We start from the raw sequence: 13070 nt of genomic DNA, 5'->3' as shown, positions 1-13070 counted from the left end.
CCATTATTTCTGAGAAATCAACCCTAGTACGTGGATGCTTACATCCGCAGTTATGAGCTCCATTTCAGCTCTGCATGAACACCAGCTGTGACTACAAAACAGCCCAGCCAGCTTCCAACCACCTCCAATTAAGTCTGAGAATTAGTGGAAGTGTCTGTCAGTAAGAAAGACAATGACAGAGAGCTTTAACATTGTTTAATATCCATCAGAACCAATTCGTTTACTAATTACTCCTCAATCAGTGCACCACCCTTCAAGAGGTTGAGTGTTTATAGTTATCCTAGTTTTGCGGTTTAACACCGGTAGCCGTTGACCCAGCTCCTCCCTGGCCTGTCCCTTCTTATTTTTGCTTTTGTTTCTTTTTTTGTTTTTTTGTTTTTTGTTTCCCATTCCTTACAGAAAGTGATGCACACTCGCAAAAGACACTCAGAGCTCTACCATGAACTCAACCACTCCACCAAGTTCCATACCATAGACAGGTATAACAGGGACCCTGCCATGTCCTCCTTCAAGGTAAGACCCCTTTAACCTGCAAACCCACACTGTGGTACCCATCCCTGACATGCTCAAATCGTGCACCACCCTTAGCCACAATTTAAGTGAAATAATCTTTTCCTGTGTTTTCTAAAAATCCTGCATAATTGCGTCATAAAGTCTGTAACTCGTGCAATGCTGGAGGAGTTTTAAAGCAATAGTAACTGGATCACTAATTGATTACTTGAATTACTGATAATAGTTACATAAATCATTTGTTACCACAGGAAACATCTTGTTTGAATGGTGTATTAATGTATTTAATTCATTTTAACTTAAGCTTTAAAATTGCAGTGATTGAAATGTATTAACATTTTGATATTAAAGGGGGGGGTGAAATGCTTGTTTTCACTCAATATCCTGTTAATCTTGAGTACCTATAGAGTAGTACTGCATCCTTCATAACTCCAAAAAGTCTTTAGTTTTATTATATTCATAAGAGAAAGATAGTCTGTACCGATTTTTCCCGAAAAAAAAACACGACCGGCTGGAGGCGTGACGTGTGGGCGGAGCTAAAGAATCACAAGCGCGAATAGGCTTTTGCGTTGAGAGCTGGAAGATGTGACATTACCGTGAGAAAAAAAAACATCCAAAACAAACCATGGTCTAACAGTCAGATTCAGCATATATTTTATGCAGAATCAGATCCAGAGGCTGAAATTTAACAAGAGCAGTTCCAACACACGATCTGACCCTTTTTCGTTTGGATGCATTCATCCTTAAGAAATTAACAATGTGCAAAATCCGCGTCAAACTGGGCCTGTTTGTTAAACAAGCATCTTCGAAATGTAGGGATCAAACACAAACACTTGCACAACTCCGTTGATCCTCTGTAAAAATAAACTCTATCCACTGGTCCCTTGATGCTGTTTCTCTTTTGGTAATCTGTGCAGGGTTGTCTTGCCCTGCAACCAAAAACATACTCCTTTTGTGACATTTTGCGACGCTCTCGCTCTGATCAGTGAATGCCTGTTGTGCTCTCAGTGCTCTGCTATACGGGAGTGCGCCTCTTCCGGCAGACGTGCCCTTAGGATCCATATAAGGAAATTCCGCTCCATCTAACGTCACACAGAGCCATACTCAAAAAAAACTTTCCGAAACTTGTGACAAACCGGAAAGAGTATTTTTGGAACAGAATACTCCTTCAAAACGTACAACTTAATTTTTGAAACTTTGTCCATGTTTAGCATGGGAATCCAACTCTTTTACAGTGTATAAAACTCAGTATGCATGAAATAGCATTTCACCCCCCCTTTAAATATGATGTAAAATGCATATGTTAGCCTAAACGAAAAATCATTTGTTTAAAACCTGTAGGGACTTTGGTATAAGGAAAAAAAAACAAAAGAAAGAAAATCATGCTTGTTTGGAATGACATGATGGGTGAATAAATTGATAACAGAAATTTCATTTTCGGGTGAGCTATCCCTTTGATAGTAAAAAAAAAAAAAACACGTGAAGTGACCATTCTGTATTTTGGTACTTACATTATATATATATATATATATATATATATATATATATATATATATATATAATTAATATACATTGAAATGCACCTGGTGTTTGGAAAACTCATCTTTATCAGTGCTTTCCATTTCTCCAAGACGTGTTTTGTAAGCTAATTAGTACAGTATTAATAGTTGGACCATATTTAGTCTCCTTCCATTAAACTTCTCAAAGTACACCTGCCTACATCAGTGCTGTCTCCTATATGTTTTCCTTGGAATAGCTGACTCTTCATCTTTGCATTAGCTAGAATGCTGAATCTTTAATGTTCTATTAGTGGAAGGTGTATTGCCAAACATCCATACACAAATGTCCAGAGGCTTTTGTCATTAAGATTTAAAAACAAATACCCTGTGGAAAAAAGCCTGCCCTCAATTTGTGACAAGTGTATACTTTGGTGGCATTTGCCACATGCTCACTCACTTTTCATTAGGATCATGCCGTCTGCAGCCTCAATTACAGCATTCAGCCCATTATATCCTTGTGCTGCATTACTTTTCACTAGAGGCTTGTCCTGGGGTGGCCCTGGCCACCTGAGTGGTTTGATTGGTCACCCCAAAATTCTAAACTGCGATTGGCCATCTCTTAAGATTATGCTTCTTGACAATTTCTCTGTACCTTACATGAGCCACCCCAGTCAAAAAGGTCTGGACAGACCACTACTGGATAACTTCAGTCAAGCATTAGAGGTTCATGTTCTCATATTACAGAGAATCAATCTCTTTCTAGCTGCTTTCAAATGCTTTTGTACTACAAAGTTCTTCTGACAGTATGATGCTTTTAGTATTTGCCTTCTAAATCCCGATCAGACAGCAACTGTAGCATAATTATTTTGATTTCATTCCAGAGGTTTGATTGTATTGACAATGCTATAATTGCAGCGATAATGGCCAGGATAATAAAAAAAAAAAATAATAAAATAAAAAAAAAAAATTAATTGCACATAAACCAGTGCCTAAGACAATCAATTATTTTGATTTCTTCTTTACGTCAGGACTGGTGTGAGTGTTTTTTTGTTTGTTTGTTAGTTTTTTTCATTGAAAGTGATCGTTTATTTGGCATAATTATTTTACAAGACAAGTGATTTTTACACATGCAGTTACCTTTCACAGGTACACTTTCACAGTTTTTTTTTTTTTTTTTTTGGATCCTGCTGGACTCATAACCATTTAACATGACATTACTTTTTCTAAAGACCAGTCTACCTCATAAAACTACATCTACCTCAAAACGTATCATGTCATAACAGCAAAGTGCCATGCCAGTGGTCATTAAACCCTTCTAACAATCTGGCTGACTTCACAGGTTGCTCCTCCACCTCCACCACGACAATCTGAGCCTTTAACGCGGAAAATGAGCTTCATTTACAAAGAGAGCCAGCGTAAGCATGTCAACCAAACCCTCTATTCCCAGCCTTTATAGAGGCTATCATTGGTGCAGTGTAAACCCTCACATGTAGAGTTAAGAGGTTTAGAGGGCTAAATGTTGGGTGTTTTTTCACGTTAGGTTGATTTTATTTATTTCCCGTTAACTCACCGTGAAATAATCCATTCAGTGTTGTGATGTACTGTTGTAAATTTCACAGCCTTGTGCTGGTGCCATTCTAAACCCTTCACATTTTTAAAAACCAAACTGTACATATAAATTCTTATAAACCACAAAAACTTTCAGGTAAATCTATTCAAATTTGTTTTAAAAGATCATAAACGCATAAACGTAATGTGGCCACAAATCCATATTAAAGTGAGAATAACCCATTTGGTATACGGTAAGTCAGCACATACTGTTTTAGCAACCAGGTAATACGTATTATAAGTACATTTGGTCTGAAACGTGTGTGTGTGTGTGGGCCGTTAAAGAGATGAGTGCACATTCGGGAAAAAATCTCAGCCATTTTTCGCCTCCTGACTTATTGTAGACTTTCCTTTTATCCCATTGGATCATTCTAGCATCTGATGAGGAAAGTGAGCTAAGTGGGGTCTCTAACACATCCAAATGGCCCCTTCCAGACACTGTCCATTTCTTCTAATCGTCTTTCTCTCTCTGTTTCCCTCCTACATACGCTGACTTCAATCTTTCATTCTACAAGGGATCGTCTTGTTCTTTTTTCTACGGGGACAGTAGAGCGCCTTAGTCTCTTGCAGTCCGTTAAATTGCTTGTGTTAGTGCGAATGGAGCTTGATGCAGTTTGAAAGGCAGTTAACCTTTAAGTGAAGATGCTGGCTGGGCTGATAGCTGTAGCGGAGGCACCCCATATGGTCCCAAATGGATAAAGGACTAGTACCCTGTGTTCAGTCTATTCATGCTAATGGGGATCCTACAAATGAACACAGCGGGGAACTTGAGAGCAGAGGAAGGCAACAGTCTGGCTTTTGAAATATGTATTAGCTGAAAACTTCTGTTCTTACACCCACTGACTGTTTTATGAAAGAGTAAACATCATAAATACATGCACAGAGTTATAATATATAAGATTTGAACAATCCCCCAAACTTAACTTAGGCACTTAACCCGCATAATGTATACTATGGACATGACTGATGCTTTAAATCATGTATTTGTTACATTTCTATGCATTTTTCTTATAAAGGATGATACAGCTGGTTAACAAAAAAAAAAAAAAAATCTTGAGTGTAATATATATATATATATATATATATATATATATATATATATATATATATATATATATATATATATATATATATATATATATGATAATTAAATTATTCTGTATAATATTCATTAATCAAAGTAATGTACTTTCACAGTAAATTATTAAAATGTAAAATTTTGTAAATAAAAACATAAGCCACAATTGAAATATTTTACGAAATAAAAATTCTCATTTTTTGTTATGAGCTCAGTACATTAGGTCTCAGTACATTACATTTTTTTTTACGCAAATACTTACAACCACAGCTTTTTAAATGGAGATACATTTACAGAGCAGAGACCAGAATATCCTAAAGTCTTCTGGTAAAATACATTATAGCTAACTCATCTGTATTCTGGACAACATTGCTGGCTTTTTTTTATACAAATATATTCTCAGCTAAAATATTTATCCTACTTAAGTCAAGTCACCTACTTAAATAATGTCTAGGCGTTAAAGGCTATTAGAAAGAAACATTAGAAACATCTGCAATTAGAAAATTTAATCCAAAGCATGATTACATTCTGTGACCCCAATCAACTAGTACTATTCAAACTGCTTTCTAGTATAAATGGCTCATTAAACCTTTCAAAACCCTATAGCACTGATAATATATAGTATCAGTAGCAGAGTGGTTTCATGAATCTAATATTGTAATTGTTGTGCTTTAAAGGTTATGCTCTGAACATTTATCAGTACTCACACAATGTGTGTGTGTGTGTGTGTGTGTGTGTGTGTGTGTGTGTGATTGTAAGTGCACATTATTGTGCATCTGTGAGTGTTTACCTATTTTTATCATGTTTGGTTATGCCTCATTGAAACTGTGAACATAATTAAATTATCGGTATCTGAGCTCAACTGTGAAGTTCAGGTGTTTGTAAAAATGTGCTTCAGTGAGGACGAGTGGCATATGTATGTACTAGAGCTCATATACTAGAGCTTCATCCCTCTCGGGTATTAATTCAATAACTGATGTTTTTTGCCATCTTGTATTTACCTTTTGTCCACACAGAATTAGCTCTGGAATTATATTTTCTTTACCGAGTATTGTGTTGACAGAACGTGAAGCAAATGCACCATCCAATAGCTTAATGAAGGGGTTTAAAGCTGGGATGGGACTCTTACATACCCATACACACACAGTCAAATGCTAATTTGCAGTCTGTGCCAATTAAGACCTAATTAGTGAGATATGTCATGTCTGCAAATTTTTCCATGTAGGACTATTCCTGCTGTATTGTAGCTCAGCTCAAATGTTGTGTCTATTTTGTCCTTTTGTGTTTTCTTCTATCATAGAGCTCAGTAGAATAGATTACAGACTATTAGCAGGGCTGACATAATGCAGTATAACTCAGCAATGCCTGTCATGGCAGAAAGACCAGCTAAGGCTTTTAGCGCATTATCCTTTATACATAATGTATGACTTTATAATGGAGGGAACTCAGAGATCATGTATGCAATGAAGGTGACCGTATACATCCACATTTCTTGTGGTAATGTGATTATATTTAAATCTATATAGAAGTTAAGATACATATACCACTGAAATAAACAGCCTAATCTGAACATGATACTATAATTCTGGCCTTTTATTCTGGTTTGGAGACCCCAGAGCTCACTGATGTCTCTTTTGTCCTGTAATGAATGAAATGTAAAGGGGAAAATTCATTAATTTTGCATCATTTATTTGCGTAATTCTGCCAGTGTTGTTTCAGGATATGTATACACTAAAGGAATGATGCTACTTCAATTTAAAATGCAATGCAAACATGCCTAAACAAATGTGGCATTCGACAGAATTCGACAGAATTGATGATTGCATGATGCTATTGTATCTTTTGAAAGTTTTTCAGTGTCATTTTGTGGACAATGCATTAGGCTATATTGCAGTCCGGCATATTTTACCTAGTCTATATAGTTTTAGCACATCACTCCAATACAGACAACTCAGCTGGCTTTAGAATGCTAAAATTATATAAAAAGCCACTTATAATGCTCTTCTCCGTTATTTAAATTTTTATGAATTACTACTACCAAATTGGCAAAACTAAGATTTAGTGAATTAACCCCAGACACTCATCTCTGACAAAGGCCTTGTTGTCTATCCTGCTCCTTGTTCTGTGTTCCATACTCACATTGTTTTACTTGATCCACTATTTTTTATTTATTTATTGGTTATTATTTTGTGTATTAATGCAGTTGTTTGTCATTTATTTACTTTTTTGTAATAATGCACTGCTGCATTTTGTCATAGTTTGACTGTAGCCAGACAGTCAGCAGACCCAAGGGCGACAAACAGAGAAAAGGTAACAGAAACAGGGCAGTGTGTGTGTGTGTGTGTGTGAGCCATAGAGTCATAGAGAGTGTTTCTTTTTTTATCCTTCTCATCCTATAGTCTCCATAGAAACTTCTAGACTAGTACAGAACTCCCACAGCATCTAAACTTGCTCTCCCTCAATGCCCTGCTGTTGTAGACACTGCTCCTTTCACACCTTTCCTTTGCTTCATTGCGCAACAGCCGACTTCTTCTCTGACCTGCGCTTCCTCATTTGTGTTGTGGACACAGACTGTAGGTTGTGGTCACCGCTGTGTTGCTGTACCTTCCTTTCTGTCTGCTTATTACTACTTCTCCAATCCCAAAAGTGTATTTGTGTAGAAGGGGAGATGCAGTTGTTAACTCTGTAAAAATCATAAATTGGTGAATCTTTCTTGGGTAAAAAACAGACTTTGGTGGGCAAACAGACAAAAAAAAATGCAAGATGGAATCGATGGCTAAATGTAATGAGGGAAGAGATGGGGAAAAATCAAAGGAGTGATTCGAACGATACTGTGATTTTCATACACCTCATCAATGGTCTAGGGTAGTGCAGATTATGTGTTCTTGCTGATGTCTTTCCTGCCCATCACTACTTTCAGAAAAGGGAAGAATGGAAGAGAGGGTGAGGGAGTCTTAAAGTCTGTAAGAATCCTCTACAGGGACTTGCTAGAAAATAAGTAAAGGCAGGGTAGTTCTTTTCAAATGTGTGGTGAGCTGTCTACCAAGACCATTTTAAGGGTTTATATTTGTACTCCTTATGTGAAAGCTATTGCAAATTGTAGGCAGCAAATTCTAATATTTCTCATTTTGGATCATTTCTGAGGCAGCATGATATATATATATATATATATATATCCCTTGCAAAGCAACAAATCAAGCTCATAATTGTAAGCGCAGTGAATTTTGTATACTAAGGCTGAAATGCACTACACAACTTTCAGAATTTAACAGAGATTAAAACCGTGGTTATCCTAAACTTGCCAACGTTGTTCACAGAGAAAAACTGGCCATCAAAAACTAAATGACCTCCAACTGAATGGAATTCATTTGGATTGCCACTATGCAATATGTAAGAATCCTTTATCAACTCTGCCAAAATCAACAATTGCCCAAATCTAAAGACTGGCTCTGACTTTCGACAACTAACATTAAAAATTCCAGACTTAAAATTTGGGGAAAATATCTGGGAAAAAGTAATGTAGTGTATTCCAGCCTTAAAATGGCAGGAAAAGATGATAGAATAAAGATTATCAAAATCTTTTTTATTATTCAATACTAAAAGATTCTGATCAGAAAGAGTTCAGTGTAGTTTCAGTTAGGTATCTTATTGTGTTGCTATCTTAGCAGCTTGCTAAACTGTATCTGAAATAATGAATGGAGTTAAGAAAAAAAAACAGAATTGAAATAAATTTAATTCATTACTATTGAGCAGATTTTAAGATAATTGATGTCCTTTTTGCCTCAAAAACATCACAGAATTGCCTTCTCTTTAGTTTGCAGTGCTAAGTTTCTTCTTCCTCTAATGCGGTTTTTCAATAGACATGTCTGATATGGTTTATATATGCTGAAGTTAGCAGTCACTTTTCTTGAGCATAATGCTGTAGCCGTTTAAGTTGCCTCTGTTTTTTTTTTAATTTTTTATTTTAAAGAAATATGGGGGAAGGGAGCGCGTATGCCTCCAAAATTTAATCTATAGACTCTTCCATCAAGGAAACAAAAATTAAAACAAACATTGCTTCCCCCCAGACATGTTCGGTGACTGTGATCCCTCTCTCTCTCTCTATCTCTCTCTCTTGCTCTCTCTTCATTTTTCTTCCCTCCTATCCTCATTTTTATTGCAACAGAGGGAAAAGCGATGGAGCATTTCGTCTGCCGGAGGTGAAAAGAATTCTTCGAGTGTAAGTAGAAAAGGCCTGACAAGGAAAGATGGAGAAAGCTAAAGGAAGTGAAGTGGGGTTGTTGGGAGCAAAGCGTTCGGGAGGAAGAGAGATGGAGGGCAAAGGAAATACACAAGAGCAGCACAATCGCGTTAGCATTCTCTTAGGAATAAAGTCGGGCTCCTCTTCAACATTAAAAACACTTCGGCTCGACAAAATGTTCCTTCTTCAGAGTTTAGCATGCAAATTAGCTGCCAGATTATACTTTTTGTATCCATTTTGCCAACTGTCAACCTGTTACATTGGGTGAATTATAATCAGGCTGCTGTCGACCCCTCGTGGATGGTAGCTTGCCTACACAAGACTGCAAACCAGATATTTATTTATTTATTAGGATGTGAATGAGAGCCAAAAGTTTGGTCAGTTTGGTCTCTACTAAGTAATAATGTTACAATGTGTGTGTGTGTATCTTGATATTTTCATTTCCACGGTAACCGGCCAAATGACCCGCACAGCTTGAGTTTAAGCATACCCCTTCACAAACACTCACAAACAAGAGGAAGGCAGAGAAAGGTATTCTCAGTCATACCTCAGACGAGTCATTTACGTGACGTTTTCCAATCTCCCCGATCCGTCACACATGCAATCAGCAGGCATTTGAGCTGAGGGGGAGCCGACAGCTACCCTGTAATTGATTGCCTCAAACGTTTCAAAATAGGCAGGTTCATGCATCTCATTTTCAGGGAAGTTGGGAATAGATTTGAGAGGAGGGGAACTGCAAGATGAATTTGCAGTGGTCTATCTCTCTCTCATATATATATCCAAACCTCATATTTCCCCAGTCTTTGAATTATTAGATTATTCTGCCCCTACTGTATGCAATTTATCTACCATTAGGAGGCCATATAGCTGTAGGATACACCATTAGCCTCAATGGGATGGAAAGTGTGTGTTCTGGCCATCTGAAGTAATGAACACCTGGAATAGCCGGGTGTAAAACGCAGCGCAGACCACTACTAATACAGATGAGTGAGTCGCTCCATATGTTGTATACACAAGTCGTAATGTAGCAAGACTATAAGGCCATTTAGTCTTTACACTGCTGTCGAAACGTGCATTCAGGCACATTAAATGCAAATTGCAAATGCACAAGCACATTTTCATTAGTTCTGTTTCAGATGAGATAAAATGTGTTTTTTTTTTTTTTTCAGCCTTATGGCGCTTTAGTGATGGATTCTGCCAGAATACCATAGAAATGGGTGATAATTGTTATAGCACTATAAAATGTAAATAAATGTATTGTCTTTGTTATAATAGTGGTGGCTGATCCTAAATGTGTATGTAGTGTGAACAAGTTTGTATATCATATATTTTAATTTATATATATATATTAGTGGTGGGCCGGTATCACCATTAATCTATTCTCAAAGTTGGGTTGAGAGCTGGGTCTATTCTAAGCAAGCTATGATGACTTTCACCTTGATATTTTATATAACTGACTGACTGAGAACAGCCTAAAAAGATGCTCAGGACAGTTGACGGGCCACTGCTGCGCATCATCAAGAAAGCTTATCTTCTTTTTCACGTGTTTTTAAGCCTTAACGCTTGTTGATTTAAACATTAAAGCATCCAAAAACAAGATGTGGAAAAGCTGAACAGAGCAGCTGGTTACTCGCGCGCTGTGTTCGGTGCGCACAAGAGAGAGAGCCGCGTATCACGGACAGCGACACTGAATCGAGCTCTCTTCTGCAAAGTTCTCATCGAAGTCCCTCCTGCACCTGAACGAACGAATACAAATCGCAGTTTGAACACACAAAAACATGTGAAAGAGCCCAATTCAGTACTTGTGGTGTTCTGGTGTTCACGCAGAGAAAGGCGTCTCGACACACTTGAAGATCGAATTTGCTTATTTTTGCTCTTGTTCCAACAAATACATACAAAATATGTCAAAATTTACACCTTGGAAATTATGCTCAAAAAAAAAAACTGTCAGTTATTTCTTAAGTGAAAGTAAACATTTGAAGAAAAAAAAATGGAATGTGTTCATCTTCTCTTAAATTGACCGCGTCTAATTTAGCTACTGGCTGCTGATGTTAATCTAAGAAAATAAAAATGAAAATCACTCGTTGCTCTTGACTGAATTACTTTGTAGTTTTAACAGTCAAACCAAAAATTATTCAGACACCAGATATATTTTGATATATTTAGCAAAACTGTAATAATGTGAGAAATGTATGTGAAATGGGTGTCTAAATAAATGTAGGTTTGATTGTATATTTCATTTTTACATTTGAAGACTATCCAGTGCCATTTTACATTTAATTAGTTGGTTTCTGTACCTTGACACCTACAAACTTGAAAAAAAAAAAAAAGTAAACATTTTGTAAATTGCACAAATAAATAAAAAATAAACGGACATACAAATTAAACAATTTCAAACAGGGCCCACTTTTTCAAGCACTTTGTGATGCACTTTGGAAACAGGAGATGAGCCCCTTTTCTAATGCACCACCTAGCTTGATAAACCCCTGTCAAAGACTTATATTTGTCAATTTTATTTGGGAAACACACATTCTGAATGCCTTCGGCAGAATTTGAGTGAGCCATTTTAATCTAGATTAATCTAAATTAATTTCAAGATCACAGTGAGATTAATCTAGATTTAAAAAAAAAAATAATCTAAACCCACCACTAATATATATATATATATATATATATATATATATATATATATATATATATATATATATATATATTGTGAAATATCATTACAAAATAAATTAAAATATAGTTTTAGAGATTGGCTAAGGTTATAGGTAATTAGCGTTCATGCTCAATTTTTATTAAAACTTTATTCTGTGTATGTGCATATTCAGGACAAGTCCACCACAGATGACCAGCGGTCCTGGGACAGCTTTAAGACCATGACCCCTGAGCAGACATGTGGTTCCTGTGAACATAAGGACAGACTGGAGTTACGCAATAAACCCTGGGACACATCCTCCGCCATCACACCTGACACATCTGAAGGAGACTTCCAGACTGAAGTGTGAAGAGAACACATTCACAACAAACTGAGAGACACCTAAACCCTCTTACGTACTCACACTGTTGGTGATCTTCAGCAAGATGTGTTCTAAAGGATTCTGTACTTGTTTACAGGTGTGAGGACAGACCAGAGATGAAGAGTGCTCTATTCTATATTTTCACACAGAGACAGTAAATGAAAGAGTGAGGTCTGGAGAGTGTGGTAAAAAAAAAAAAAAAAAAAAAAAAAAAAAAACTGTTTCTGTAATATCTTGATTTTACTCCAGAAAGGATTCTCTTTCAGCTGTTTGATGATTTGGGAATTTAAAAAAGTAATATTTCTGCACCCTTCTTTTTTTTTTTTTTTTTTTTTTTATAACTGAACGAAAAAACAAAACACAGAAACAGTACTGATGATTCACACACTGATTAATAAATCTTGCTTTGTTTTTCGGGGAAGAGGGAGGAGGAAGTTTTGAAAGTATTCACTAATATGTGCCAACCCGTTTTTTTTTTTTTTTTTCTCTGCATCAGGTGTACTGTACTTACATGCTGTGTGTTCTAATTTATTTTCTATAATTTTATTGAGAATGTCCATCTGTTCTTTTCATTTTATTTTTTACACCTAAACAGGTATTATTTTATGGGTGAAAGTAGTTCTTTCTTGTCATACTGCTGTGTGATTGTGTTTTAAGTTTCTCAAAATGCCTGACAGAAAATATTGTGCTATACAGTATGTATGATTTATTGTCAGATCTGCATTCGTTCACACCAGGGAAGCATCTTTGCTCCATCCTACACAAAACAACCAAAAGAATCCACATTCTAGTCATAATGAGCTTTGGTGTTCCAGGATGGGTTTATCCAATAAGAGACACACTTCCATCTGAGAACCGTTTCCATTTTGAATCAACACAAAGAGTGCTAAGTTTTCCACATTTCTTCTCCATCTTAATATTGTGCTACATTTCTGCTCTTGCAAAAAGTAGTGCTTTGTGATGTTTTCATTTGAAATCCAGTGACTCTGGATTTATTTCTGCACTTTGACTCTGGAGTTGACAACTGGCGAAATGCTAAGCAGGCCATAGAGGTCATCTTTGCTAACCTGCTTCTTTTCATAACCCGTTCATTAGTTGTGTTGGCTGATGTA

The 13070-nt window shown here is 36.5% G+C and overlaps 1 protein-coding gene across 2 annotated transcripts; it reads left to right on the top strand.

Annotated features, from left to right (window-relative positions):
• The first annotated feature begins 279 nt into the window (after positions 1–279).
• On the top strand, positions 280–12768 carry LOC113091772 (adhesion G protein-coupled receptor B2-like). 2 transcript variants are annotated; one of them, XM_026257403.1, is made up of 3 exons: positions 280–513; positions 8861–8914; positions 11770–12768. In XM_026257403.1, the coding sequence occupies exons 1-3, from the start codon at positions 406–408 to the stop codon at positions 11944–11946; spliced, it is 339 nt and encodes a 112-aa protein (XP_026113188.1). In that variant the 5' UTR covers positions 280–405; the 3' UTR covers positions 11947–12768. The 2 variants fall into 2 exon arrangements, with proteins under 2 accessions (XP_026113188.1, XP_026113189.1); XM_026257404.1 differs by lacking the exon at positions 8861–8914.
• The last annotated feature ends 302 nt before the right edge of the window (positions 12769–13070 follow it).

The sequence above is a fragment of the Carassius auratus genome, unplaced genomic scaffold (genome assembly GCF_003368295.1).
Source record: "Carassius auratus strain Wakin unplaced genomic scaffold, ASM336829v1 scaf_tig00214283, whole genome shotgun sequence".
NCBI classification, from domain to species: domain Eukaryota; kingdom Metazoa; phylum Chordata; class Actinopteri; order Cypriniformes; family Cyprinidae; genus Carassius; species Carassius auratus.
The sequence above is the reverse complement of the archived record's forward strand: the minus strand, read 5'-3'. Positions and strand labels throughout refer to the sequence as shown.